Here is a 24,133-nt window from a genome sequence, read left to right as displayed (position 1 = left end):
TTTAGGCATATCAGTAACAGAACATTTCCATTTTCACCAATTTAAAGTGAATACAATCAGTATTACAAATACTGCATTTGTGAAGATTTTCACATTTAAGTTTTCTTAATGTGAGAAATGTAACTAATTAGAATAATAGTTATCATAGAACCTTAGATACTAATACTAAACTAATCTAAATACTAATACTAAATACTATACTACATATTAAAATTCAAATTCTCACATAAGAGAACTATTGACATAAAAAGTGTCAAAACTAATTTCAGAATAACATCTATAAAAATATCAGCAGTCACTTTTCAGCCTGTATGTTCAATATGCACTGAAACATTATATACTGTGTGCACTGCTGTTTGTCATATAAAACCTGAACATTTTCAGTATATTCCATGATGGAAAAATACCTACCACCGAGCTACCAACAACCAGACAAGAAAAAAAAATAAAGTTTCACTTCTTTGAATAAGAATGACCTATTCTCAAATAAAGAAACTAATTTCATTACAGCCTTTCTGACATTTGGAAGACTCCTAAAAGTGCTCTACCAATTTTCAGTAATAAAGTAATATTGTAATAGAGTTTTCTTTTGTTCACAGTAAGTTATATTCTGTACATTTCTCTAACACAAGTCTTTCAATGCCTTTCACCTATTACCAGAGCTCTTTAACATGCCTTACCTACTGTTAGGCTGCAGGTTAACATCTGTGAAATTCAGGTCTGCACTGCCACCCACGAAAATCTGCTCTCCATCACGGAATAGTCGATAATGAGTAATGAGTCCATTGGGTTCCTTTGGTTCACTCCAGTACACTTCCACTTCTGTTGAGCTGACTATGATATGATGAGGTTTTGGCCATACCCCTATTAACATCATAATGACACTATTTTAGTTTTATGTCAGAAACTTAGAGGTGTTTTTTTCCTTTCCCATACTTTGTGCTGCTGTTTTCAGCAATGTAATGAAAACATAAAACATTGCCAGAGAGAAGGACAGAATTTAACACACTTCTGTATTTATCCTATAACAAAAGCAACCAATTAGACAAGGTAAAGATTAATGGAGAACAGGGCCAAAGGCTGGAGCCTTTATATTCCCAGTGGTTTCCACATATTTGCTTGTGCTTTAAAAAATATTCATCTGCTAATTCTAACCTCATTAACTTAAAGATGAATTTGGGGAAATTTTCGCAAAAAGAACGTAGAAATGCAATGCCAGGCAGTAAAGAGAATGTGGTAAGATACAAAAACTTCAAGAGAGACAGATTCTCTTGTATAAATTTCTACATGATAGCTTGATGGATGACAGTGGAGTTGTGCACCTTGTTAATCCATCAGAAAATACAAGCCTGTATGACCATCTCTTTGCAGTTCTATAAGAATGTTTTTCTCCCTTACCATGAGGAGCAGCTTGTAAAGTTTGACCTGAAAGTGGTTGGCTGGAAGCACACCCAGCAGATGTGCATGCAATCAGCACAAAGCTGTAATTAGTGTATGGCTGCAGACCTAGAAAGAGCAAACAGAGGTTAGGCTGAGATGTTGACATCAGTCATCCCAAGAATTACATCTCTACATAGAAAGTTACTGGATTTAAAGTTAACTTTTAGTGGTTTTGGCAAACATAAAACGTGAACCATTCTTATATTACATCTGAACAATACTGAAACAGTGAATTCCCACAAATTCAAGACATATATCCTCTACTGACCTAAAATACCCAATAAACCCATTCAGATGGAATGTCTGTTTATGCTGCAATGGATCTATGGATGTCTCTTATATATCTGAATTAACATTAAATAAAGAAAAACTTAAATGGCAGTTGCAATACAGAGAATCACCTAAAAGTGTAATTGCAAAAAGTTTTGGACTTCAAAAGCTGAATAGTCTATAATGTTTTGGAAAATTTATTACAAATACACCTCAAATAATAAGATAATAAAATACTCACTTGTACATGAAACCTTCAACTATATTGCAAAAAAGTCCAGAAATACTCCTACCACCTTCCCAATTTCTAGTTGTCCATTTTCCCTCTATTTTTCCCCTGTTTGTTACAAGACTTTACCATAGATGCTACAGAGCAGTTAGAAGCTGAACTGACAACCAAGCCCTCATCACAAGATGTTAATTTTGGTTACTTGTAATTTTTTAAAATTATTTTTTTTCAGTTCAAACCTTCTTTGCTGGAGGTCCTTGAATGAGATGAAAAGAGAACATATTGCTTTGCCTTTTCTTGGAAATTCTCAAACATCCTTGTGCTGTGTGTCAATGACTTCAGATTTGACATCAAATTGCCTGTGGCTTAAGAATTTGACTTTAGGGCTCCTCATAGAATTGCACTCATAATTTGGCTAAGGTACTAAGATTTTAGAATAGCCAATTCTGTGCACCCATTAAAGGCTTCTCATAGTTGAATTGTTAAAGATGCAGACCACTGTAAGAACACCTCAGAGCTCAGCTTGTACTGCTGATCAGCCTTCCTCACAGAGCACCCTCCAGCCCAGGAGACAGCACCTTTGCTAAACTACTCTTTTGGATATTTCTCAAAATTGATCTTAATTGACCTTAATACAAAGCACAAAAACGGAAAACCCCTGTCTCACGTTTTTAAGGACCCACTTGTTAACCCCTCATAACATGTTAAAAAAAGGTTTCTGCTCCAGAACACAAAGGACACAAACAGTAAAGCAAGATGCAAATTATAACCAAAAACTCTTTGAAAATATTAAAATTGCAAAACTAAACACTTAAAAACTGGGACATCCCAGTGCCAGGACATTGTACAATACTAATTGATCCCCTTTTGTTCACAGGCTTTGTGGCACAGTCCTTTCTAAAACTGCCTCCAACATGTGGTCTCTGGCCTGATGAATTGTACATAATTTGAGACTTTTTTTTTGTAGTGTCCACTCCTAGAGTGTACAGGTGCTTTATTAACCCCAGCCAGCTGAGCATTCCAAGTGTGTTAAAACAAACAACAACAACAACAAAAAGAAAGAGAAAAATGAAATTCTTTCATTTCTCAGAATCAGGATACTGACTCAAAGAGACTGAGAGAACCAAAACTCTCCTAGGAGCTGCCTCAGTGATCCATGCTTGGTCCCTCTGGGCTGGCACTGTCCCAGTTGCCTCCCTCACTGTGCTCCTCCTTCCCATTCTCCTTCCTCCTTGACTTCTACCAAGCAAAAAGGGAGCATAGGTCTGGTCAGAAGCAGAATTAAGCCCAGCTATGCTGAGAGTTCCAGAAGGAATAAATCCACCAAACACAGCCAAAGCTGAGGCAGCAGTCCTCCATGCAGGAGTTTCATTTTATTCCTCCCTGGAAGAGGCACACACTGTGGACTGAATGAGGCAGTAACCCCATGCCCAATTGACTGTACTGGTGTGAAATGCAGATTGTTTGTGTGAAAGAGGCTGAATTAGGATTATACAGGTCAATTCATATGTATTATACAGGTCAGTTTTTAAGTGTGTGGCTTTGTGGTCTTAACAGAATACTTTTGACATAGCTCCTGTGTCTAAATGGAATTATTTCAAGAACAATGCAATTCTGTGGCAACAAAAAAGCCTGTGCAAGATCTTTGTTTATAAACTAATCCTTGCTTACACCCGGTACCAAGATATTTTAATTAAAATACATTACAAACAAATAGAGTGAAAGAAGAAGCAACAATTACATAGGAAAGCAAAACACTGAATGGAAGACATGCAGGCTGGTTAACAAATTGAACAAGATGTGAAGGCAAGAAAATAAAGAGATGACTCAGAGGGACAGCCCTTGCTGTAACCTAATCATGAACTGGAAGAGAAGAAAAATCATCTCAATGCTGTGTATAAAAGTAAGGAGGGAGAAAATGACAGTTGCAAACTAGAGAGAGGCAAAGGCATGGAGGAAAGCCAAGTATTTAACATTTCAGGATAGAAAAGATTACTGTGGCAACAAATTACTTGAATTCCCCTAAAGGGAGTCATGTTCACTTTTAAAGGAAACATGCATAATAAAGCAATACTCATTTACAACTACACTTTAAAGAGAAAAATGAGCATTAAAAAAAGACCACATGGTTTCAGTAAATTTATTGGTGAAATTCTGATACCTGAAATTCTAGCCATACATGGAGCAGCCATAGCAGATTTTTATCTAGATTATTAAAGCTTTGCATTAGACACCTTGTCTTATGCATTCTTTGGAAAGTGCAGTGCAAATCTATGTATGTGATTGATAATAAAAATAACAAGTAGGATAATCTTGAAATATAAACAGCATTTTGCTTTTCCAATGTCTCTACTTGATTGTTCACTAGAGGATATTTCTCCCCTCCTTTTCTCTTTTGGTTTATTATTGAGGGGAATTTTTAATTTTTTTTTTTTGCCAGCTTAGCAGTCCATTATATTGTTGCAGCATTTGTCATTTGTCACATGCCAAAAGGCTGTGAAACAGTGGGGTTTTTTAAGAATGCATTGTTCTATTAGCTAAATCAATTCCTTCTGATACTGTTTGTCTCCATTTGTGGGTATGGCTCCAGCAAGGTCAGTAATTAGCTCCCAGGATAATGCTCCCAGGCCCTGCCGTGGGAATTTTACTCGGGAGGATGTCAGACTGCTGACCAGAGCCTTACACAACCCCTCCACCCCCAAGAGTTTCCTTTAGAGAAATATTATTAATGATTCAGTGCTGCATTATGGAGATAGACTTGACCAGTGTCAACATTTTGGTATCTCTTCAGCTTTCATTACCCTGAAATGGAGAATGTGTTCAGATGAAAGAATTTCAAACTATTCAGCCATAAAGTATTCTTACTATTCTTTCTTTTACTAAAATAAATATCAATTATCTTTCTTGGCTTTGACCTAAAAATGATTATTCCTAGAAATTGTTGATAAAGCCTCTTACTTGGGATATTAACTTTAGTGTATTAAAAAAGGGGAGTTGAGAGGATTCTTGTCTATAAACCCACCTGCTGCTGCTGAAGAGGGCACTCTTGGCTTTCTTTTACAATTCCCCTAATTATTTTCCTCAGTCTTACCCTCTGCTGGCCCCACTGCAAAGCATTAGCAGGCCCATTTGTAAAGTAGTAGTAACACAAAGTGAAACAATGCCATAACTGTCATCCAAATTGTTCTGTACAGGGTAGTGGAAGTGTTCAGTAATAAATGATATAAAAAGGTCTTTTATTGACAAGCTGCCATGTGCTGTTTGCATTAGAGAATATGAGAAGATGATGGCTGCTGCCCCTAGGTCCCAGTGGCATTCAACTCAGTGAGATAGCAGAAAATGCTTCAGTTTGCTTAAAGCATTGATAACACCTCTAAATAATTAACTGAGGACTTCCTGTCTTCAATTACTTAATGCTTTTTTTAACATCTTGAGAGGATTATAAGCAATTTATGGATTTCACATGATGAGCACATTCACCACTATTCCCACAAAGCATTTGTGGGATCATGTTTCCAAAGCTTTGATGTAATTAAAAATAAGCAGCAAGACAATGGTGCCGTGGCAAGGTGCTAGCCTTCACGTCTGCTATTTGTGAGACCCGAGATTCAAAGTCTCCACAAATACTAATGCTACAGCTTCATTAATGTTCAACTGGTGCTCAGGGAAATGCAGACCGTTTTGGAGGAAAAAGAAAAAAAAAAAAAAAAAAGCAAAAAAAAAACCCCAAGGATAATGGGAAAATCGAAACATACATCCACAGGGAATAAGACAAACAGTTCAAACATTTGAGATTATGTATGAAGTAAATTTGATTCTTTTATCATGTTCTTTTAATTTAGAGAGCAATAATTACCCACATTGCTAAATCACTGTCATGAATTCCACATTATTACCCAAGGAAGCTCCTGCAGAAAACAGCAAAAGATTTCATTATGACTGTAAGGAGGAATGATCACTTATTTCACTCCTGGCTTAACATGGCCGCACTGGACAGTGGCCTAACAGAACAGGCACACAAAAGAAAAAAAGATTCTTGTTTCTTGGGAATTAATTTCACTTTCTCTCACTTCCAACTGATAAGTATTGTTGGCATTAAAATGGAGATATAACTGCCTTGTAGGAGCATGAGAAATATCTTTCAATAGGTTTGATAAATCACTCCTTGTTGGAATGTTCCTTTTTTACAGTGTAAACTTACAACAGCAAATCTAAAGCATGTACCACCACCTCTGGCTAATATCTCATGTCCAGAAGCACTGAATATGGAGATAGGAGTAATACACTGCTGATGAATTTCACACTTGAGCATGATATTGTCAAAGAGGAGCAGCAGTCTTACTGTTCTGTGAGTGACTACAGCAGAGACAAACTCTTTTAAAGCACTAAGGGTTCCACTCTGACTCAGGGCTCATACTTTGAGGAGTGTTTGAGAGTGCCATCCATGCTCTAGAGGATTTATGTGCCCCAAGTAAACTTGTGCTCCTTGGCTGGCTATCATATGGTGTGTATAACATATGAATCTTGAAATTTCCTACTCATGGGGAAAAAACCAAGGGAAAAATTAATGCATTTGTGAGATATAAAAATTTGATGAGCAACCTGAGGTCAAAGAGTGGAAAAAAAAGATATCCCAAAATGCTTATGTTCCTGCTCTGTGTTCAACAGAAACATTTCTAAGAAGGATTTTTGCCTCAGTATAACATTCAAAAATAACTCAAAACTGAATATGTGAAAATAATACATTTGAAGACTGAGCCAAACTATCCCCCAAAATCGCTGGAAAAAGGCTTCCTTCACCAAGTATTTAGAAAATGGCTATAAGCAATATATAATATTATAAACAGAATTTGAAATCTTTCCTGTTCAGTCTTCCTTTCCTTTTTATAATCTCAGACATAAAGTACTGGGTCCTTCTCCACCCTACACTAGTACATATTCACAATTGCAATACTGCACATCAGTGATGTTAAAACAGAGTTGAATCTGCATGAAGGGATGGCAAGCATACACAGAATATCTGAGTCCTTGAGCACACCACAAACCATGCATCTTCAATTGACCTGGATAGATTTATTTTAAAATTCTGAAATTAAATCTATTAATATTTTAACAAACAGCAGCGAGAAATGAAAGAGATTGGAAAAATTTAAAATATGTGAAGTCATGATAAAGCATTCGAAACTCTGCACAGTACTGGGGATTTCAACATTACTGACAAGTGGCATTTTTAATATATTAATACTGTCTTATATTTTAAGGACAGGACATTAGCCTGTCAAAGAGCTCTGCCTCCTTACCTGACACTGTGTGCTGCATTCTGCCTGCAGCATCAACATATATAAGTCCTCTCCCCACTTGACTGATCTGGTACTCTCTGATGATCCCATTTGGCTTTTTGGGTGTAATCCAGCTCAAATGTAATGCTGTGGAGTTCAGAGCACTGACGTCTGGGGGCTGAACACTCTCAGGGACTCCTTGGACAGTGACTGCAACTACCTGAAGACATATGAATTAAACAGCAATTTAATGTAATAGTACACTAGATACCATGATCAATGAGAATGTCACTTTTGTTTTAAAATGTTGTTTGGGCTGGCATATCATTACCAAGGGTCTGGAGAACTAGTTACTTTTTCCCCCTTTTTCACAATGAAATCTGACCTTGAATACATTACATAAGTCTATGTCTACAATTTATCACAACAGGTTCACCACGTTTTAGCTGCAGTGTATGGCACAGGGTGAAACAACAAAAACTGTATTGCTTGAAAACTCTTGATAACTCTCTTCCATATGGTTTGTCAGTGTCTCTGCATTTTAACTGCCTGATTTCATATATTTTAAGCACCAGTAAACATGGGGCTAAGCCTCCGTATATCCCATGCAATCTGAACTCTATAGTAGTTATTTGCAACTCCATACTTTTGTAAGGAATCTAAATATTTTGAAAGATAGAATAAGTTTGCACTTGTTATGCTCTTTCTACAAAAAAAAAAAAAGAAAAAAGGAAAAAGCTAATTTTCTATTGATACATCTCCACCATCAACTACAGAAGAGGCATTTCCAAATTACACTGGTTTAATAAGTGACTCAGACCGTTTTCTCTCTGAGAATCACTTTTCTTTTTCTGTTATTACCACCATAAAGTATTTATATTATGCTGTAAATATAAAATGTGCCCTCTATAATATATTGTCTTGGTGCATTTGGTGGAATCAGTCCCTACTTGCAGACTTCAGTGTTTGCAACAGTAAACTCCTTAATTACAGGCAAGTGAAATAAGCAGGATTTATTATCAGGTCAGTGGTTGCAGCAACTGTGCCTACAGTTTCCAGACCACAGCTCTGTGTGCAGGGCAAGGACTATCCACTTATCTCCATCCCTCTGCATCAGTGTTTTTTATTTTATACTTCTGGCTGAGATTTGCATGAATAAGAAAAACATTTATATACCTGAAAATAAAAAAAAATCAACCCCACAGATATTATGATTACAAAACATAGTCATTACTCCCCACCTCTGCCCCACAGACCTTACCCTTGTAGTCCTAGAAATTCATTTTCATAGAGGCAAGAATAATATTGTGAAAAAGAGGTCACTTAAGAAATCGTTATTGCAAATGATGAATAGGGCAGATAGTTTGCAGAATAAAAACTAGAGCTGGTTAAATAGTAATGTTGGTGAAAGGCATCCATGATTCAAACTGATACAAGAGGAAACGAAGCTGTGAGAAAGGGAGGCTAGAGATCCTGTTTGCTTAAAACTGAAGCTGAGGCCAGTTGTACACAAAGGGACAGTAAAGCCTGCAGCAGGTGCAGACATGGAAAGCCATGGGTAACACAGCAAAGGGTAATACAGTGAAAGGAAAGATTTCCACTGGAGTGGAAGAGTAAGAAGTTTATTGAACAAATTGATAGACCACAACTAAAGCAGATGATCTAAGAAATACCAAGGAAGAAGAGGCTATAGGCCTCCTAGTGAGAGGCAAAAATATAATTTCCAGGCCTAGAGAAAGTGCATTTTAATATTCCTTACTCTATTCTGCATGTACAGCTTTTTCTTTAACAAACATCAGTTCCTACAGTACAATTTCATCTTTGCCAAGACTGAGATACTCTTTTTTCTTCCATTTGCTTGTATCAGCCTTGGTTTCCAAATAATCAAGTGTCAGTAGTTGAATCCAAATCAGATCATTGATGTTTTTTTCACTTACTCAATAATCAGTTTGCCTTCAAATACACCTTTCCAAAAGCATTTCTCTGTTGCCACACTGGCTGATAAAATCCTGGCACCAGTTTCCACGAAGACCACGTCACTAACCTTGCTGCTGTCTGTGCAGCCAGCAACAGTGCAGGCTCGCAGCTGGTAGGAATATTCCTGGTATGGCTGAACACCACTTGTGTCTGTGAAGCTCATTTCTGTTCCTCTGAAATGCTCGATTCCATTGCGGAGGATGATGTAGTGAATAATGACACCTATTGCAGACAGAAAGTTTTGCCTTTTGTTAGCTGAGGGGTGCTGTGTGATGGGACAAATAAACTACTCTGCACACAGAAAACATTTCATTAAATAGCTGCATGACCACAGTAGCAGATAATCATTCTGATTAAATGCTAAATGTCAATTACCAGCTACTTTCCTCAACATCTGCATCAGTATCTGAGTAGATCCAAGTTTTTACTGAGAGCTCTTCCAAGTTTCCTCACAGTTTGAAAATAATAGGCAAGATTTCCTGAAACAACTGTAAGCACCACCACCCCTACCCCTGAATTCCCAAATACATTTTAGGATGATTGTCATTTTTTGATCATATTGGTACACTTATTATTACAATGGTCCTCAAAAGAGGCTTCTTGGCACTTTGTAAAGACATACTAAATTGTCTTCTGTAAAGAAGACTCTGTTCTTATTTGCAGCGAAAATTATAGCAACCTAGAGCAAAATCTTCCTGCAGAGTTTAGGAATATTTATACTTCAGTGACAGGGATAAATTAAGATATGTTTAGTAATTTTGGAACACTGTCATTAGAATGATAGAACACACACTTTAGAAAAAAATACATCAATACCATTTGGTTGAAGTGGTTCCTCCCAGTTCAGAAGTATCATGTCTTCTCGATTATCTACTTTGGCCCATTTTGGTGGACTTACACCCTGTGGCACATCTTGCTTAGTGACAGCTCTGCTAATTTCACTGAAACCTCTTCCATAGCTATTCCAAGCAGCCACCCTGTACTCATATGTGACAAAAGGTTCGAGGTTCACATCTAGAAACAGAAAATTACATATGGATCTTCTCATTCTTATGAAAATACAAAATAACTTTTTTTCCTGTGTTGAAAGACAGATAGATATTATTCTTTAGACTGGGCTATTACCTTTATCAGCTTTTATGAAAGCCGGTTTAGACATTATGTACTCACTCAGTTATGCTCATTTCATTTCCTTGAAATCTCTGTCCTGATTCATAGATTACTTCTCAAAAGAATTCTACTTCACTACAATTCATAGCATCATAGAACGGCCTGGATTGGAAGTCAGACTTAAAGAGCATCTAGTTCTGCCCTCTCTGCCATGGGCAGAGACATCTTCCACTAGACCAGGTTGCTCAAAACGCCATCCAACCTGGCCTTGGACATTTTCAGAGATGGGGCATCCACAACTTCTCTGGGCTACCTGTTCCAGTGCCCACAACCCTCATATTAAAGAATTTCTTCCTAGTATCTCATCCAAACCTGCCCTCTTTTAGTTCAAAGTCATTCACCCTTGTCCAATCCCTACCTGCCCCTGTAAAAAGTCCCTCTCCAAATCTCTTGCAGACCCCCTTAGGCACTCAAAGGTGCTATAAAGTCCCCCAGAGCCTTCTCCAGGCTGAACATCCCCAGCTCTCTCAGTCTGCACAGAAGAGGTGCTCCAGCCTTCTGAGCATCTTCAAGAGCATCTCTGGACCTGCTCTATATCCATGCCCTTCACATTTATTAAGGATATCTGATAGCATTCAGGCCATCTTTTTCTCCAGAGCAAATTAACTATACCACGAAATCACCAGTCTGGTCTGCCCCTTTTCCTTACCTGTAAATGAATACTGCGTTGGACCTCCTGTGTAGATGGTCTCCTCTTCAGCTGGACACACACCTGCTTCTACCTCTGTTTCTGCAGCAACCTGGGAACCTTTTATCCATGCACAGATATTCTCCCTAGGATCAAAGTCACACTTTCCACAATGTGCTGTTTCCTCCATGGATAAAGGGCAAAGGACATTAGCCTTGCATTCTTCTTTTACCTAAGGAATACACAGGCAAATTTAAATATATTTCCCCCATCTTCCTTTCTATGTAAAGGCTTCCATTGGTATTTCTCTATCTTTACACAACACAAAAATCAGGCCATCACCCTGAGTACATTGATATTTCTGGCATATTGGAGACCCTTTCAGCCTTTGGCCTGTCTACAGTCTTTGATCATTAAGACTTTTATAATCCTTTCTAAAAGAAAGAGATTTTTTTTTTTAGGGTCCTTGAATGAAAGCATTACAGATTTTAACTACTGGAAGCACAAATGGCTGGATTTGTTGAAAACAGAAGAGTCTAGAATCAATTAGAACAGGATTTTATTCAAGAATTTGAACATTCTGTTCCTGCAAAGGCCAATATCCTGTGGCAAATCAGTAGCAAATTCCCAGCCCCTCACACAGCTTGCCAAGTACACAAGAGGGCTCTGTGCAAGTCCTTGGCAGCTCTTAAAGCCGAGAACTCTATCCATGGGCTACATAAATCATGTCTTCTACCACATCACTTCTAAACAGAAGCTTTGCTGCAGTAAGAGGACCTCTGCAAACATAAAGATATAAGATTTAACCCATAAAGATCAATTCACAGAAAGAGAAATATACACTGAACATCCAGAACTTTCCATTAAAATTCATGAAATAATATTTTTGCCAAACCATAAGCTAGTGAGCAATAATTCTCATAAAATACAGGTTGCTGCAGAAAGAAATGTACTGGCATATTTGCAACAAATATTTCAGTCCATTAGGTCATAAACTTCAGAAGAAAAACCAAACAGACTATATCTAATGCTTCCTTAATTCACCTATTGAAATTAGCTTAGCTGATTATGAACTTTAGCTAATTTAATTTCCCAAATTTGGCACTTCTGCAAAAATTATGTTGTGATAGATACCAATACAGGATGAAGGATATAGATAGATTGTAGTCCCATGTAAAGTAGCTCCAGAATGTGTGAGACTATCAGCCCTTTTAGTGTTAGTAAATCTATACATATCAGAGAGCCAGCACTGCTATCTCTGTTCTACTGTGGGTAAGTGAAATACAAAGCACTTCCTTTGTTTATACATTATACCTAAGGCAGGGGTCTGGTGTGTTATCTATCAGAATTCATTAACCTGTTCTCAGCCATTTTTTGCCTTGCATGAACTACTAATACAATGCATGGAGGAACTGCAGCTGACTCATCACAATGCCTGGATTTTCACTAGGAGAAAATTATTCAGTCTGAAAATGAAATGAAGTGAAAACCTTGACATGAAAAGGAGAAGATGTGAGAAATATTTCTGTATTAACTTAGCAGATGACTGAGAAGGATATAGGAACACCTGCATATGGCAGGATGGGGTCTGTTTTATTTTACTGGTAAATTCCACAATATCTCTCTTATTGCCATATTGTAGAATTCACAATATCCAACCCTGTTTTTTCTCCCTCACTCACTTTTGCTCTCTCTCTTATCATAAATATAAATACAATTTTATAAAAAGAATGCACATATAATACAATAACATATACAAACATATATATACATATATATAATAACAACTGACATTTTTACAGCTTATGTATACCACCAAGATGCTAATTCTTGCAGATTTCTGTTGAATTCAACTGGAGTTGCAAGGCAAAATTGTCTCAGGCTGATGCCTACAGTCACTGGGCACTCTTGGAAAAGACCAAATTAGTCTTTATGGTGTTTTGTTTACTCTGACATTAAAACAGAATGAGAATAAACTATATAATTCATTTGGCATGAAAGGACCTATATTAGTACTGCGGAAATTTATGCCAAAATGGCCACTGGTTTATTGTAGGATCAGGATTAAGTCCATCAAGAAAATGTCAATTGCTTTATTTTTATTTTTGCTTCTTTATTTTGCTTTGTTTTGGTTTGTTTTTTTAGGAGGTTGGGGAATCATGTCCTACTGCCTACCCAAATTGAAATGCTATAGCATTTTTATACTTCAGAACTGGCCAGTTCAATTTTAATTTCCACTTAATGAACATCATCAGAAACAGTGGTCACAGAATGGAAACTGGCTATACATGTCAGTCTTGTTAGTATGCCAGCTTTTAGCCACTGTACTAATCTGAAGTGCTGGGCAACACTTCACAGAGGCAGCTAATCATTATTAATTCCTTTAGAATTCATTGCAATAACATCAATCATGGCGAACTCATTCGGTATTAATATGGATGTAATGTGAAAATGAATAATGCACACAAGAGTTTTTATATTCCTATTTTAGAAAAATAGTTATGAACAGTGTATTTCTCTTTCCATCATCAAATCAGAGCTACCAAGAGATTTTCTATCAATTACCTTCATCATCATTCCAGCTGAAATCTTGTCAGAGCAAACATATTTCAAAGGATTATATCCAACTCCATTACAGCATTCTTCGCTCTTTGGAATAAGTTCAGTCTCACAGCATTTTACTGGCACTTGGTCATTCTTTCTAACATGTGCTAGGGACTCACCACTGGAACCTGAGCAGCATATGGTATCTGACTTATTCACGTACTCTTGCCCACAACAGAACATCCCTGAAACGAGCAAACAAACAAAACAAAAAAAAAATCTGGATACGAAATGTAAGTAAATAAACAAAAATAGATAAGAAAGGAGAAAGACCACAATGTGATATATCTTGGCGTAAACCCACCAGCAGCTGGAATTATGCAGATTTAGCTAAAGTGAGATTAAATTCAAACGTGAGGTGACTGAAGTAAGCATACTGACTTCCAGACCTACTGAAAACAATCCAGAATTGGAGAAATAAACAGGGTCCCCTACAACCAACATTCATCACTGCTGAACTTTTTCAAGAACTTTGCTATGAAATACCTCACCAATGTACTGGGAACAGCAGGTTGGAGATGGATTGCTGATGAAAATTTCCTGTAGAATGTAAAAGCTGAGAGAGCTTTCCATGTACTTTCTACTCAGGTCTCCTTCATACCCCACCTCATATGGGCAATGTTCCAACAGTTCACCTTAGCATTCCAGAATTTGTCACATATTTTATATTTTAAAGTAGTGGTTCATATCAGGTACCTAGAACTGAATGGGTCGCTTGCAAAATACCCACAGGGAAGCTGTGGTCATCTCATATAGATAATTACTCTTCAAGAAGTTAATATCTAAATATAATTTGCATTTCTATAGTGGAATTGATAAGCTGGTAAAATTAATTTGTGTCTTTCTTTCTGATTGTAATAATTTCATTTTTAAATTAAAAGCTCATCATAATCAGTGTAATTTTCCATATATTCACATGAAATACCAGTGTTGAACCCATCACCATCTAAAGAATGGGGTAAGTTTTAACTTAGAAACAAACACTACAAACTCTTCTATAATTGGCAACAAAATAAATGTTATTACTAACTGAACAAGAAAGGTATAACACAAACAACAAAGCTATGATATCCTGTTACATCTACAAAGAAGTTTGTGTTTGACATCATTCCTGTCATATGTAGGCATTTAAAACATGTGCAAGAGTGGCCACTTTTTTCACTGCCATTTATTGTGCCAGATCTCTCTTAGAAGTCATACATAATGAAAATTAATCTTTAAAGGTATGATCCTGCTAAAGCATTCAGAACATTTCATTCCAATCTCTGGAATGACTGAAAATGGTGATGTTACTTGCATAGTTTACCTTTTTTCAGGGCTGGTTCTATTCACAGCAATCAAACTGTGATCACCAGCTCTTCAAGAGGTAAAATATTTCCTCTTGTTCACACCCTTTTTCCAAATTGTCCTAGGATTCTACCAATTTTAAACAGAGAATTAATGCAGAAAATGACTCAATTCAATACTAATAAGCAACTCAGACAGCCCCAAGGGACTTCTGACAGGCAAACTAAAATTTTGATAATGAACTGTTCTTCTATTGAAACAAACAAAGCTGTATTCTTTCACTGTGAACCTCATCTTTGTTTAACTGAATTAAATTTTTCAGCCAAGATTTCACTCACATAACAAGAAGTGACTCCCTTTCTAGTTTCTTTGGTAAACCATTACTTCTTTAATTATTATCAACCTTGTTCCAGTGTGATAAATTGCTAATTACTTAATACCCTAATCAGCGTTCATTCTTTGCACAGATAAACTGTGACAGCGCCATTAATTTAAATAGTAATTTCACTTAATGGCCAGAACGGCACACCAGATTTTTATGCAGCATTTTCTGAAGACTGCATCCATCACTGCAATATTCTGACATAAAGATGTCTGACGTGCACTAACTCACTTAGGGAGAGCAGATGTTGCAGAGCAGAGTTTGGTAGTAATTCCCAGAGTGCATCACTTCAGCATGAATGAGCTGCAAAGGCAGAGGTAGACAATCTTCTGAAACTGCATTGCATAGCCTCTGACCTTTCCTTAATTTATCACATGTAGCACTTGACTCCTGAACCTTGACACCTCAAATGTACAATTTTAAATATGCTCCAAGAAAAACAAAATAGGGCCATGTAATATTGATGGATTGATTTGCCTTCTAAAAATTGCTTTATCCAATTGCTTAAGGATCCAGAAATTCCTATAAACCCTTGCTGAATTCAGCAAAATATCAAAATGTAAACTATTTGTTTGTAACTCAGTTGGAATGTGTGTGTCATATTTTATATATTTATGTTTCATGGGCACATAATGCATTACAGCAAAAAGAAAATCCACGGGCTGGAAAAGACACTTCCTGCTAACACTGATTTCTGTCAACAGTTATTTCACATTCATCCCCAGCAACTGAAAAAAATTTATAAACCTAGCTGAGTGATGAATTACTAATTTAGTAAATCTGCAAAACCAATGCTTTCAAAAGGGAAAAATGAGTATTAAAAGGCTTAGCCTTTGGAGCCAGAATAGAGGATCAACAAAATACAGAGCCAGTGTACATTGCAAACTACTCCAAAAATCCTTGGCTTACATGTGAGTATTGCAACTATTACAGATCAGGAACCACAACAGTACAAAGCATCATCTTTCATGAGTCTGGGATGTCAGTATAGTGGCATTAAAAGAAAAAAAGAAAAAAAAAATACAGAGAGAGAGAAAATCCAAGAGTGGTTTTAGCTGGCATTATCCTTTATAAGCAGAAATAGAGAACTTTGGATAATCACACTGCAGCAGTGGAGCTCAGGATGTGCATGTACACCACTGCCAGCCTTTGCCAGTAGATGTCTCTATGGTCACCCCACTAAATAAGGCCAACAAGGGGCGAAACAGAAAACCTAAGAAATTAATAAATAAAAGGGGGAAAAGTAACGTGGGATGGACAAACCATCTCTTTTTGCAGGGCAGACTCTCTGGAAAAGGTATGGAATGGCAAGTGAAACAGTTCTATAATTCAAGCTCTTAAACCAACATTCAATTCAAACCTGGGTCCAGATTCAGCAGAAAGACACAGATTTTGAGCTGGTCATGCAACAAAAGAAGCACTTTCAGTGATCAAGTTTTTCCTCATACACTTTTTCTAGAAGGACTTAAAGCTCTCAAAGAAAAGCTTTAAAATGTCACTGGATTTTTAGCTAAGGCATTCATTGCCAAGTACAAAACAATGCTTCAGAAACAATTCAGCTTTTGCATAAAGCCGTCCCTGTTACCTCTTCTCTTTCCAGACAATGAGATCAGCATTCTAATTACCATTTTCCTGCAAAATTCTTCTTATACATTTGCCAATGATAAGTAAATTAAGTTTTTATGTAAGAGCATTTTTTCCATTAGAATCATTATAATAATTAGGATAGGGAGTAGGTAGGTTTTTGTGCCTGGCTTGTGCATTTTCATGATGTATTTAGCAAGGCTGAATTACTCCAAGAAATTAAGCAAAAACCAATTGAGCATGATCTATACGATACGATAAGAAACCACAATCTATTCTACACTTAATGCAAAAGAATATGATCTCTTTTCAACTGTGGTGCTAATTCATCTTTCAAACCTTTTATTTTTGTGTTCAGCTGTGTGCTGGCTCACAACATAAAGTCGTCACAGAAAACCTGTGGGCGATGAAAAAAGCCACTGTTTTCTTTTTTAATAGCCAAAAAAATGTCATCCCAACCCATTCTTGAGAAAAATAGTGTAAATGACTGAGCGCTATAGGCTAAACACATTTTTTTAAGAGGGATATAAAGGTTTTTAAAATATATATATTTAAGGAAAAAAAAACTGTTAAGAATACATATATACTGAAATGAAGAACATAACTTTCATCCCAAGATACCTGTATTACACTCCTACACAACTCATCTGCCCAGAGAGAGCAGTAAAAACATAAACGCTACCCCAGCAGTTCTGTTCCAACAGCATCTGTTAATTCACTCCATTTATAAAATACATATTGACAAAGACAACTGAACTGGGACCAGGGAGATTTGATTTGGTGTGAGAAAGTCAATTCAATGTGATTTTGTTAAAGGGCTCCTGCAGGCAAATAAAAGAGTTTAAGTAATAAAGTACATAAAGAGATGTTTTATGAGCCAGCCCTGTCTTGTGGCAGCCGCACAATGCGCGGCTATGCAAGAGGGCCTTGCTCAAAGCTGGTATTGTGAGCATGGATGTGTAGATCAAGCACAATTAGGGATCACAGTGAGAGGGAGCTAAAATCATGCAAGCAGTGCTGCTCACAGCACACACACCATGAGTCACCAGTGGAAGGGAAGGATAGCATGGAAACCGCAGGAAGCATTGCAGTGCTCTTCTGATTAACTTGTCCTGACAGTCAGCACCCAACGAGGGTGCTCCTCATACCACAGCCACTGAAGGATCCAGGGAATACAGAAAAATGAGCTGAAGACAGAGCTTATCTTTTAGGGAAAGGAGGAGTTCAGCCTTCAGATCTGGATTCCTGGAAAGATATTAAGATTCTTAGTTGTACAAGTAGAGGCTCGAAGTGGCAACCACCGCTGCTCAGCTCTGTGCACCAGGTGTAACTGGGTACTAAACTTTCATTATTTGTGTGTTAAAATCAGGCTCCCCTTTGAGACCACAATAGTTTCTGAAGTCTTTTTGTCAGGCTGAGAAAGCCTAAGGCTGAGGGGATATAATTTGTCTAGTAACTGGAAAGAAAAGATACATGAAAATATCTGAATGGGTTTTGTAATAATACCTCCAATCTCTGTCATCAGATTTTCACAGAGTGTTTTACAAGGAAGTAAGGTTCAGATTGTACCTCTGAATGACTGAGGAATTTCCTATCATTTGCAAGAAATTAATGGCATACACCAGTGAGTAGTACTGGGGATTAATTTTTGTTCATTTTGAACTATAGAAAGTTTACTCCCATGCAAGGTATGAACACAAGGGAGGGACAAAGACCACCAAGCAGATAGCATTGCAATCTTCAGTTTCCAGGTGACTAACCCCACATATCCAGAGGAAATGGAAAATCCCTGCACTGGGATGCATGGCAGCACAAGGTGGACAATCTAACCTCACTTAGAGGAGACCAGTCCTATTTCCTGACATCCACAAGAAAAGATCATTCACTCCTTTTGAATTGTCTGATTTCTCCAGCCCCTGCAGCTTTGGTACAAAGGCAAAGAAGGTTACTGAAAGCTCAGCATTTTGCAGTATAGCAAAATAGGTGACTAAAGTGCAACAACATTTTAACAAATTGGCAAACACACTTTAAATCTGGGTGTGTCACTTCTGAACAGCTGGTGTCACAAGAGATTTAGAAAGATGAAGACTTTTCTTTCTTGAAGACTTCTCCCTTACCTGTGAGAGGTCTGTATGCAGTCCCTTCCTTTTCATTGCCACAACAGACTGAATCCATGCTTATGACCCTCCCACCACAGCACTGCTGATTGAAGCTGTCGTGCAGGGATCCCCCACAGCAGATCTGATTGCCTGATGTGGAGTAAGGCATGCCCTGGCAGCAAGAGTCACCAATTCCAACTGAAACTCTGTTTTCCTCTTCATTAGGGCAGCACACTTCTCCTGTCAATATAAGAATTCAATATAAGAATACAATTCACGATTTTATCCATTTATAGCTCTTGAAATTCCTGAGAGGCTTTCATCAGATAGCAACAAGTCTGGATTCACACAGCTTCATGTACAGAACATTCCATGTGAAATCACAGAATCACTTGGTGCTTTAGAATGCTATAAAAGTATTATATTCATTTGTAATACCGACTGAAGAAATGTGCATGCATTAATTCAGGCCCAGGACTCGGTATAAGATATCAAAATGCAAGCATGACAGAAACAAAGCTGAGATGAGCAATGAAAATAATGTCTGTACATATGACAATTATACAGTTGAAAACCTTTTGCAATTGCAGCTACGCAGCAAAGAGAGTACATTCTAGCTGTATTTAACAGAACCATCAGCATACTTATTCTTGGCAAAAAAATTTCTTGTCTCCTTTAAAATCATTCCACACTTGTTTTGACGAATTCACAATGCTTAAAGCATTTTTCACATTTGAGTGTCGCTCAGGACTTCATAGCACAAAGAATTTAAGGATTAAACTCACTTTTAAAATTAAATACCACCATCACAATTGGTGGACTTTGCTACCTAAGCAAAAGCATCAGCTTTTGCAGGAAGAGACCTTAGGATAAGCCTGTCAGTGAGACTGACACTGTAATGGTGGCGAGGGGTGGACAGGGATAAGTTGTGTGCCATGAACAAAGTAGATATTGCTATAAAGGATACAAAAATTATGATAAATTTTAATCATTTTCATTCACTTGAATGAAACTTGATCTGATCCGACATTCTAATATTGTTATATTATTTTTCTCTGTTGCAACGTTTTCTGTGGTTCAAAAGTCAATCAGTAAGAGGACACTTTTGTTTTGCTATTGAAGATGGGTAGTAGAGTTCATTAAAGTATTTTTATTCCTGAATGTTAATTAAAAAATGTGTTTTGATTTTTAAAACTATCTTTCTCATTTAAAGCAGTATTTTAAGTTCTTTCCTTACAAAAAGTGGGAATTAGAGACTGAGAGCTCTAAACTCAATGCAGCTTTTGTCAGAAATAACCATGTGCTGAAATTGTAACAGATGAGGGAGAACAGTGTTTTCCTTTCTCCCCACATTCCTTGCCAAAGAGGTGCCTGGGTGGTAGTAGCATTATTTGTTCTCCCTCCCATCTTAGTTCTGGGATGGATGTTTGCACTTCTTTGTGCTCTACTGTTTCAGAAACCGAGATTCTGCCTTCCTAATTTGTAATCTTCATGCCTCCAGCTCAGTGTGCTTCAGCACATCCTGAGCTATCGAGCTGGCCAAACAACATCTGGGATATATGTATGCTTAGAGAGTTTCCTGTATAAATAACTTTATCAAATAAAGTCAATAATAAACAAAAAAATAGATGAGAACAAATTTTTAGAGTATAATAGATATAATCCATCTAGGTACTTCATCATATTTTCTTGCATTCCTCGGAAGCTAATTTAGTTGCTACACAGAGAAAGTATTTAAACACAGAATGTAGCATACATCTATGGGAAGTAAAACTATTTTTTTTAAGAACTATTAGACATAAGACACAAAGGATCAGTAACCTTCTCATTAACCTCTCAAAATGGGATCCATTCCAAGCTAGGCTTGAAAATGTTCTCCCTCTGAAAACTACTATGCAGTCTTACCAGTTAATTGTTATCCTTATCAAAGAATGACCCACATTAACATTTAGCTTGAGGTTATTAGCATATTTATAAAAATAAAAAAGAAAAAAAGTGACCAACAGTGTTCATGTTTCTGCCCTTTAGAGCACAGAAAAATAATGCAGCAAGTATACTTAGAAAAAAAATTGTTTAAAATCATGTTCAAACATTCACTGTTTCATGCTTGTGGACTGCTGACTGAACAAGAACTACTTTCACATATAAGACGCTTTGTTCCACTGTGCTTTTCCTTCTTGATGTAAACAAGATTAAGCTAGTTAACACAGACCACTGGATGGGGACAGAAGTCACAGTATAATCTCTCCATTTCAGTACATTCAGATCAATGAGGTCAGCAAAATATTCTTCTCTGGTTCTTCCACGGGACAGCATTTTTCTGATGACATCATGGAAGGCATTCTAATATTGTGATATATGAATTACTTTGCAAAAGATCAGAACTTGGGATGTGCTGAAGGTGTTGGCAAAATGTCAAGTGTTTCTGAGCCACAGAATGTGTGCCAACTCATGAGTAATGGAAGTATTTGAGCTCCTGACCTGACAATTGCCTACAAAGAGTTACATGCTCTGAACACTGGCCCCATGAAAGGGATCTCTCCTCCCCCTTTTCCTCCTTTTCCTTGTCAACAATGACCCACCAACAAACTGGAAAACCAAACTCTGGACAGTAACACAGAAACATAGTTTTGGCAAACTTCCCAAACTGCTCTGAGAATAAGGATAAATTACCATCAAAGTTAATGAATGTGGGATGGATACTTTGATCTGTAACATCAGCAGAAACAAAGAGTAGACAATACAGAAACAAGTAGAAGGGGTGTAATCCAGAATATCAACACCAAGTGCTAACAATAGTTCCACAACAGAAATGGCTATGGAAAATCATGTGGAGTCAAGTCAAGCAGAGAACTAAACTTCACCACTAAATTGCCTGATGGTGTTCCTATTAAGCAGAACTGCCCTCCCCATTATGCAGCACTTACTGCAATTAAGTATAGTTTGGAATAAATTAGTTCTCTGGGAAATGACCCAATCATCAGGTTTCATCAATTAAGCCTTTCTTGTACAAACAGGGTGTACTGTGTTTAGAAGACAAAGTGAGTGCAATTTTCTTTGCACTGAACACAAGTCTCAAAGACATCTAGAAATCTTGATAAATCTCACATTTCTTGTTTTCATTCTCCTTGCCTTAACAAATATATCAACTTTGCTGTTTTGTTTCATTCAAGCAGCAGAAAGGAGTTGTCTCTTACCTACTAAAACTCGGGTGTAATAACCACCACAGCACTGATGTTTCGGCTGCACAGCATGTATCTGCCCACCACAGCAAACCCCTGGTGAATTAAGAATAAATGGAATGTACTTGTCCTCACAGCATTGGAAGCCAGGTTTATTGTTGTGCAGAATCCCATTACAACATACCTAGGAGTAGTAAAAAAAAAAAAAAAAAAAAGAAAAAAGAAATAGAAAATCAGTAAGGCAATATCTGTTAAACAGAACATAATGTGTTGTCTGGCAAAACAGTATGTATGAAAACATGTATCCTAGTGCAGACACTAATATGACTGCAGTCAAATAAAATGTAACTTGGCTAAAACTCTGTGCCCTACAGCATTATCAGACTTCAATAAACTACTGTGTATCTGACAGAATGCTGCTATTCTGTGGCCTTCGACCATACTGCACCTTAATAAAATACTCCATTAATATGAATCATCTTCATATGCCTTGCAGGCTGTTCGAGTCTCTCAATGTGGAGTAGATTGCAATACATGGATATAGTCTACCATCACTTGATCTTTTTTTTTCTTCCCAATTCTTGTTTATTTATTTATTTTTTATGTTGAAACCCTTACCACTAAAAAACATTATTTCCCAATACGAGCTCTTGGGTTTTCTTTCACATAAAAATAAGTGGAATTTTCTTCTTATAGCACACAATGACTTACTTATGGCCACAATTCTTCAGACAATGTGATCTCAAGAGAATAGTATTTATATTAGGATTTTTTTTTCCAAGATAAAATTTATATGGAAATGAATTTTGAAAAGGCCTTTTAACTGTGGACTTCTTTCTAGATGCTGTCGAGAAAATTATATGCTTGAACAATCAAATAATTATTTGTACACTTAGTTGTGTGTCAGTGGAGTGGCACACTGAACACCCAGCAAATCATACAGCACAGTCAGTAGAATAACCATAAAAATGCTAAACTTGGAACCCACAGCCAGAGCAACTTATATCAGCTCCTTGCAGCTAGACATGAAATGGAGTTGGCAGCACACCATAGCTGCTACAGCAGGGTTCCTTTTTTGTTTTCTTTTGAAATGGACCTCTTCCACCACTGACTTTTACCATGTTCTAAGTCAGTTTATCTTAGCAGCAAAGAAAAGTGTTCCACTACTTCTGATGGATCTTTCTTTTGCCTAGGAACTTTAACTATTACGTGTCAAAAAAACTTTTAAAAATGCATATTAATAGGATGAGAACATCTATCTTGTATTATAATTATAGTGGTAATAAAAATATATACATACAAATATATTACTTTTCTTATGTCCTAAAATCTCTTTGACTTAAGAAAGATAATACTTTGTTTTGTTCACTCTTGAATGGCCATTATTCCATCACCCTTGGGAGTATTAGTAACACCCTTGGGAGTTACATAAAAAAAGTAACCCACATGAGGTGGGACAGAGGAGGTTCCTGTTTCCTCATTACATTTTTAGGTTTTATAACCTCATATGCTTTGAATTGTGACACTGTTTTCTGCTTTTCCAGCACACTTTCCCCTTCAGCATCTGTTTATGACTATCAATTGTAGATGAATTTTGTCATTTTCTGTTCAGGAATTTTGGATCTCTGTAGGCCCTATTATATTATTTTGCTGTCCACTTTGTCACTGGTAATCTAATTCAATCTATGAATTTAATTAACCTACTGTTCTTTCTTCCAGATCATTAGTTAAGATGTCAAATAAAACCCTGCTTTACACCTCTTCTCTGCTTCCTAGCTTTTGGGTTTTTTGCAATGGCTGGCATGCACTCCAGGCTGAGTTTTTCTTCATTTACAATTGGCTCCAAAGAAACCTAAAAGTTTATCTGGTCTCTATTGTGTCACTTTGCTCAGAATAGATCACCTTTAGAAACAATTGACACTTGTAAAAATGCCCTCTGTCTTGTCCTTTTTTACTGCAACGTGAGCTTGGGACACCAGAATTAGAAATTCTGTACAGCCTG

At 37.0% G+C, this 24,133-nt stretch overlaps 1 protein-coding gene across 3 annotated transcripts in view; it reads right to left on the bottom strand.

Moving 5' to 3' along the window:
- USH2A (usherin) overlaps positions 1-24,133 on the bottom strand; it is a 383,112-nt gene that overhangs the window by 64,372 nt on the left and 294,607 nt on the right. For all 3 annotated transcript variants that reach the window (XR_014850703.1, XM_085054819.1, XM_085054820.1), the window contains exons 49-57: positions 22,147-22,315; positions 18,968-19,189; positions 13,559-13,782; positions 11,015-11,225; positions 10,012-10,209; positions 9,263-9,417; positions 7,240-7,438; positions 1,399-1,506; positions 681-864 (exon numbers count right to left, since the gene is read on the bottom strand). Coding sequence is in view for 2 of the 3 variants with exons in the window: in XM_085054819.1 (XP_084910945.1) it covers positions 681-864; positions 1,399-1,506; positions 7,240-7,438; positions 9,263-9,417; positions 10,012-10,209; positions 11,015-11,225; positions 13,559-13,782; positions 18,968-19,189; positions 22,147-22,315 (1,670 nt within the window). In the remaining variant the exon portion in view is untranslated. The remainder of the gene's footprint in view (positions 1-680; positions 865-1,398; positions 1,507-7,239; positions 7,439-9,262; positions 9,418-10,011; positions 10,210-11,014; positions 11,226-13,558; positions 13,783-18,967; positions 19,190-22,146; positions 22,316-24,133) is intronic.

This window comes from Lichenostomus cassidix, chromosome 3, assembly GCF_008360975.1.
Source record: "Lichenostomus cassidix isolate B80296 chromosome 3, HeHo_3.0, whole genome shotgun sequence".
Classification (NCBI taxonomy): Eukaryota; Metazoa; Chordata; class Aves; order Passeriformes; family Meliphagidae; genus Lichenostomus; species Lichenostomus cassidix.
This window is presented reverse-complemented; position numbering and strand designations above follow the sequence as displayed.